This window comes from Trichoplusia ni, chromosome 17 (assembly GCF_003590095.1).
Source record: "Trichoplusia ni isolate ovarian cell line Hi5 chromosome 17, tn1, whole genome shotgun sequence".
Lineage (NCBI taxonomy): Eukaryota > Metazoa > Arthropoda > Insecta > Lepidoptera > Noctuidae > Trichoplusia > Trichoplusia ni.
This window is the reverse complement of record NC_039494.1, coordinates 2,095,309-2,102,230: the sequence shown is the minus strand read 5'-3', so window position 1 is coordinate 2,102,230 and position 6,922 is coordinate 2,095,309. Positions and strand designations below refer to the sequence as shown.

Genomic DNA, 6,922 nt, shown 5'->3' with positions numbered 1-6,922 from the left:
AATAATTTCAGTAGATCGCAAAAAATCTATTTTAATTTTTAAATTCGTATTTTTGTTCATAGTGTGCTTGAATAGATAATTTTAATAATACTTACCGATTACATGGCTCGTCCATTCACAACAACATGGCGGTTTGTTTACACCGGCATGATAAGGCGGGAAGTATTTCTACCGTGTGTGTATATCTATACCGATAAAAATGTGTGTTGAAATAATCATCTCATTGGAAAGTATATTTTTATTGAAGAAAATAATAAAATGTCAAAAGTTAAGTAAATATAATTGAAAACTCAAGACACATGGGCGATACCACTTTTTTTAGACGCCAGCGCTCTCTAGTGGCCATTTTCGAAAAGTTTGCAATAAGTGGCGCGAAAATCAAAAGAAACAAAATATTACAAACACTTGTCATAAAACGTAGAAATCATTTCTTTGATATTATTGATACTTTAAAATATTTATAGTCATAGAAAAAATTTAATACAACAGATACGGCATCATAAAGAAAAGTATCAACAATGTAAATGCCTTGTATCATAGCCTTCCATAATGTTTTGTGCAGTAAATTACACAAAGCTTTGATTCCAGGCATCTTAAAAGCTAATTACATAACACAAAATGTATATTTTTTAAAAGATATGACACAAGACGAGAAAAAAATAATCATGCTAAACACAATTGTCAACATTCAACATTAGTTCAAAATCTTCAAACATGAAAAACTTTATTTTTAATTTCATAGCCAAACACTGACTCTTTTTTTTTTCAATTTTGTAACAATAACATGTTTCTAGAAGACATAATAATTAAGATAAAAATTATTGAAAGATTGAAACAAATGAGTACAATTAAAACAAAGCCTATATACTAAATTAACACTGGAATAGTATTGAGGCGGTACCGTAGCAATTAGTTCATCAAAATATTATTGTTAAAATTTAGAAAGTTTGACACTCCTTAGTCTTTTACACTTTTCAAAGGTGCCTAATTTTTTTATTCTCTTTTTGGAGAGATAATCATTTTTAAAATTAGGCACTTCACTAGACTGAGCGACAAATTGCGTTGTTTGAGGTATAATGTTGACTTCAAACTTGGTGGTAAAACCAGTATGCGATGTTGAAGCTGTCGGTATGAATGGCAGAACTTTTGGGTTTTTCACTAAACCTCTTTGCTTTTTCTCTTCTACAGAGTCATTCAAATAAACACTTTCTTCCAAATAGTTTGAAGGTTTAGCTCTTCTCTTCTTAGTTTGTTCTACTAAAAATGATGATGTAGCAATGACTTTTGGTTTCTCTGCATCGAGAGTCTCTAGTTTAGGTTTATCTTCTAATTGTTGTAGAACATCTGTTGGTAACCGAGGAACATGCACCTTGTCAAAGGAATTTTGTTTATGAATCTGTAAATATATAGAAATTAGTAAAGTACAATTGAGTGAACCTTATCTCAATAATATGTTACCAACTGCTGAAGTAATACAAACCTTTGAAATGTTACTGCATTCATCATCATCTCTCTCTTTTCGCTTTTTATTTTTCTTCTTGGCTCCTTTCTCACCTGCAAAGAAATAAAACAAGTCTATAAAATATTATATTAATATTATATACACATATTTATAATAATTTACATTTTTGATTTCACCCATTATCTCTTTGGACATAAAATTAAGTTTATGAACATACCATTTTCAATATCTTGAAGTAGTGGTTGATTTTTCTTCTTGCTATTTTTAACATCAGATTGATCTTGAGATTCCTTTACTATTTCTGTAACAAAAAAAAAATATTTCAATTGTGTTTCAATAGGCATCATCATAATATGGAAAGTTGCGAAATAAAATTTCATAATCACTTAATTTTTATTATAATGAGAAGAGTATATGATTGTAGAAAAAAAAGATCTAGTTACAAAATTTTACATTTTACGATATCATGGACATGCTATTTCGGTTATAGCTATAGAGTCCTATAAAATCTGTAATATTTATTGATATTGTAGTATTCTATTATTGTACACTCATGTGTTAAGTTATCACGAAACACGTAAACTAAAAAAATCGGAGAAGACTGTTTCTCAATAATACCTTGAACATCAGTTTTTTCAGTGTCGTCATTAGTTTGTGATATTTTCCTTTTCTTCTTCTTCTGTTTAGCAGTGGAGTCCTTAGAAGTATCGAGTTTTAGCTCACCTGAAAAGTTTTTAGAATTAGAATCATTGTGTAATGAAAAGAATGGCATGGCATACTTATTGTATCTTAAGTAGAGTAGTTCTTTCATTTAAAACCTATCAGGAGTTAAAATGCGGAAAGCAATATGATGTGGTGTGATGAACAATTGATGGTAGGTACTCAAACTTACTTTCAACAACAATGTCTTCTATGGTTTGATTCGCGGATGATTTACGTTTGCGTTTCTTTGACGTATCTTCATTGTTTAAGTTGTTGCCTTCTGTAAGAAATTGGTCAATCAATATACATGGTCAACGTATATTCAAATACTAAAGCGAAACTGAAGGTACAAATTATTGTACAGCAAAGTTTGTCAGGACCGAAACTACATAAAAAAAAATACTAATAAACTTCAAAAATGATTAAATTAATATCGATATGAATGAATAGGGTATTTGACAAAAAAAACTATATAGTCTGACAGACAGATTTCCAAAAAATATTGAATAACTATTTATAATTTTATCACATCTTTAAAAAGTAAGGACGATAACAAGCAATAAAGTTTGGTATTGGGGGCTAAATTAGGTGTAGTAAGTGACATAACACGAGATTTCAAAGCACTGTTTCACTGTTTAAGGGATAAAAGAAAAACTATGTATAAAATATTTTATGGAAATATGTCTGATGGACTAAACAGATTTTTTTTTTGGTCAAATACCCTATTCATTCTTATGGGTAGAGGCGATAAATATTGACTAAAGCAAATACTTTTATTAAATATTTTTGCGTCCCTTTGTGTTAGGGTCTAAAAAGTTATTTTACCAATACAAAGTTACGTTCGAGGGCTCAGACTAGACAAGGGTCAGCGAGTTGGTTATCACGTAGTTTACCTTCAGTAGCTTCCACTCCAGAATTCTCATCAGCTGTTTTCTGTTTCTGCTTTTTAGCACTGCCTATTGACACATTTTGAACTAAAACGTTTGTATCGCCCTCTGTCAAAGAACATAAACATTTGACAAAATCATTGTGATAGATTACATGTTAACAATTTTGGATAAAAACGGGAATACGTAAAACTGTTCCCAAGACAGGCGTCAAATCTTGTTTATACACATCTCATTGACAACCTTGTCTTTGTCAATAAGACAAGTTGGTTAAGCACCATAAAAAAGAAAGGAGTCAAAAGCCAAAGTTTTGTATGTAGGTTAGAAAGTTACAAGCTGATCGCTATTATTATACATTGCCTGTATGTATTGCAAGAAAATCAAGATCAAAGTTCTTGGAATTCTATTTAAGTTATTTTAAATTCAGTTAATACACTAATATTTATCTTATACGAACGAATACACACCTTTTTCCTGCTCCACTTGAGATTCCAACAATTTCTTCTTCTTCTTAGCACTGCCTTCTGTGATCGAAGTGTTTGACTTGTCAGCTGCGTTAGCTGCAAAACAATGAACATTTTAAGATACTATATTTATTAATGTTATAAACTAAGTACTATTTAAGTCTATATTACATGCACTGACTGAGTGACTATGAGTTAAGGCTCATTTAGACGATGTGAGAAATATAGTGTGAGATGCTTTACATTGAGAAGCTGTGTAGCTCTGGTATATGATTCGACAATTGATCCCAAATTGTCGGATCCTTGCATGTTGTCTATATCAGCTAATTAAGAAAACTAACCTTTTTGTCCAAATAAGCTGATTTCTTCAACTACAGACGAATTCAATCCCTTCTTATTTTTTTTCTTCTTCTTTTTGGCACTTTCGTTTAGAATTTCAGTTGCAGGTTCCTCTTCAATTTGAGTTGTGTTCCTGTTGCTTTGGTACGAAACTTCGAGTGGTGCATCATCAGATTCATGGCCTGAAATAATGAAATCAAAGTCACAGCTTGATGAGGAGTAATAAAACATGTTCACATATTATGTTTTACCCCTAACAAACTAGGAAGAGAGAGAAAAATGCAAACATGAATAAAAAAATGGATTGGTAAAAATAGTCATTAAAGAGGGATAAGAAGCAGACATGTTATTGTTCCATGAACAAAATAATGAAAACAATTTGGGGGTTCTCACACAGGTCACTCATTATTTTACAGGAATAATGTAATGAGATAGAATGGTTAAATGGTTCTGGCAAGCGCAATAAGAATATTAATAGCATAATCTACATACACTTTAAAAATGTAAATGTTAAGTTTTAAGGTAATTGTACTGTTGGTGTGCTAAATAAATAAAAAAAAAATACCAGGTTTTTCCTCTTCAATATTAACAAAGGAGACGTTATTCTTCTGTTTTTTCTTTTTGGCACTGCTCTTTATAGAAGTGTTAGCATCATTCTTTTCACTGTCAGCAAGATCCCCAGTTGTATCAATAAAGAAATTCAAATTTGTCTCCTGCTCATCTGGAATAATGAAATTTTCTGTTTAAAATGTGTGTGTATAATGCTTGATTAATTATATTCATTTCTAGACGTTGACAGGCTGCAAAGTGTAATCAAAAGATTAGATTACAGTCTACATTTTATCTATGAAAATTTTAACTTTAGTAAAAATTGCAACTAATGTGTTACAATAAATAAAATGTTACTAAATACTAAATTATTTAAAAAAAATAATAACCACCAATGAACGGTTGTTGAATACAGATTTATAAATAACAAACATCCCCCATGGTATCAATTATGGCTTAGCTAAGGCTTTTCCTAACAGTGGTGCAAGATGCACCGCAGATTGCGGATTGGGCCAACTAACAAAACAAAAAAACATGTTTATTAGATCACAGACTTGACTAGATGTGGCACTAGGTAAGAAAGAAAAAAAGAATACTTCAATTGAAAATATTTCGTTAATTAATTTAGTTCTTAAAACTTACTCATGATATCCTCATTTTCCACAGTCTGTGCTGATTTGCGCTTATTTTTCTTCTTACTGCTCACATTCAACACTGATTCATCCACAGACTTGTTAATGGTTTCTGAAAATTACATGAATAGTTAAACACTTGAACAAATATAAAACAAAAGCAAAATTAGATCAAACAGAAATATAAATTTACAAGTGCATTTGCCTTTGTCTATAGTAAACTGTTTCAGTAACATTTTGAGTGAAGCTATTGTGCCAGTTATTAGCAAAAGTGAAAAATAGAGTTTAAAAATAAAGGTTCTTAAAATCTCGCTGTACAAAATTACATGGGATGTGTTATGAAACTCGTTTACAGGTGTTATTTTAAATGCAAAAGTAGCGCACAGCTCCATGTAAGAGTAACCCTTGTAAATATAAAGTGATGTTGTGCACTAATACTGTTTTTATTTATGTCATTGACATAGAAATTAAAGGTTCAATAATAAGCAATCGCTGCAAGAAGTCCGCACACAGCGCCGCGAGCACAGACGTGTAGAACAATCTGTATAATATAGTAAGTACCCACCTGAATTCTCAAGAATGTTTGTTTTGCCTTCAGTTCTCTTCAATGGTATGAAATCATCAGGAACTTCGGTGTTTTTCGTCTGTTTTCTTGCTATCCTTGGCTTGCTCGTTCTTGTTTACGCCTATAGCTTCACTGTCATTGCTGTCTTCAGGGAACAATAACTTCATGTCAATAGAATCCGACGAACCTTCGGAAAATACTAATACTTGCTTTTCTTTCTCAGTATTTTTACCCTCCTCGACTTTAGGTTGTTCATCCACAACAGTTGCATTCTTTTTCTTTGATTTTTTAACTTGAGTTAGATTCAGTTGATCTACAATAGGTTCTTTGTTCTTCTTCTGTTTGTCTTTTGTCTAAATTCAAGGAGATGTCCTGAGTTTTATTTTTCTTTGAGGTAATATTGTTTAAATTGTTAAGCATAGATTCATAGTTTTCAGTTATTTCTTCATTTTCACTGAGAGAATCTTCGCTATCGTCATCCTCGTGGATGTCAGCGTCAGGAGCGATAGTGGTTTGTAATGGGTCTGATGTTTGATTAGATTCCAAGATTGTCACATTTTTCGTCAACATTGACTTGTTCCGCGTCATCAACACTGGTAACTGCTACAGTTGAAATATTTAAATCTTTCTGAGGAGTCTTTGGTTCTGTTTTAATAGCATGCTGCAATGCTAATGGGTCATCTTTGCCTGGTTCAGCTTCTTCACGAATAGTGATTTCTTCCTCATTCGTTTCAACATCTTCGCTTATGGAAACAGACATACGTCTATTTATCTTTTTCTTTTTACTGGATAAAGTCTTTTCCGGGTCAGACTGGACATTGCTTACATTTGACTGTTATCTAAGAGGAAGCTTTTTGTTTCTTGGTTCGGTTCCAAAGACTTCGGTAACAGACTTTTCCTTTTCGTCATCTTCGCAAATGGAAACTGACATGCGCCTGGCTATCTTTTTCTTTGAGATAGATTTATCGGCTTCAGACTGAGCATTGCTGATATCTTCTTGACTAGATTTGTTTTCACGCCCTTTGCTCTTCTCCTCTGATTCAGCATCTTCACGAATGGTTGTTTCTTTTTCATTATCTTCACAAAAGGACACTGACATTAGTCTTGGTGTCTTCTTCTTGGTTAAAGACTTGTCAGCATCAGACTGCACATTGCTTCTGTCTTGACTAGAATCAATTCTTTGACGCCTTTGCTTCGGCTGTGTTTTTACTTCGTCATCAGATTCAGAGGAAGTCGAGTCTAAACGTTGACGATTATTTTTCTTTTTAGAACAGTTTTATCATCCAGCTGATGTCTCGCTTCAAACATTTCTCTAGAAGCCT

General features: G+C 32.1%; 1 protein-coding gene across 1 annotated transcript in view; it reads right to left on the bottom strand.

The window, feature by feature from the left end:
- Nucleotides 1–220: 220 nt before the first annotated feature.
- Nucleotides 221–6,922, bottom strand: part of LOC113502691 (kinesin-related protein 4-like) — a 17,360-nt gene continuing 10,658 nt past the window's right edge. The window contains exons 12-25 of the mRNA XM_026884343.1: nucleotides 6,494–6,839; nucleotides 6,175–6,343; nucleotides 5,788–5,953; nucleotides 5,601–5,717; nucleotides 5,046–5,147; nucleotides 4,420–4,575; nucleotides 3,857–4,036; nucleotides 3,519–3,611; nucleotides 3,058–3,159; nucleotides 2,355–2,444; nucleotides 2,081–2,185; nucleotides 1,680–1,763; nucleotides 1,481–1,554; nucleotides 221–1,396 (exon numbers count right to left, since the gene is read on the bottom strand). Coding sequence (XP_026740144.1) covers nucleotides 932–1,396; nucleotides 1,481–1,554; nucleotides 1,680–1,763; nucleotides 2,081–2,185; nucleotides 2,355–2,444; nucleotides 3,058–3,159; nucleotides 3,519–3,611; nucleotides 3,857–4,036; nucleotides 4,420–4,575; nucleotides 5,046–5,147; nucleotides 5,601–5,717; nucleotides 5,788–5,953; nucleotides 6,175–6,343; nucleotides 6,494–6,839 — 2,249 coding nt within the window. The 3' untranslated portion in view covers nucleotides 221–931. The remainder of the gene's footprint in view (nucleotides 1,397–1,480; nucleotides 1,555–1,679; nucleotides 1,764–2,080; nucleotides 2,186–2,354; nucleotides 2,445–3,057; nucleotides 3,160–3,518; nucleotides 3,612–3,856; nucleotides 4,037–4,419; nucleotides 4,576–5,045; nucleotides 5,148–5,600; nucleotides 5,718–5,787; nucleotides 5,954–6,174; nucleotides 6,344–6,493; nucleotides 6,840–6,922) is intronic.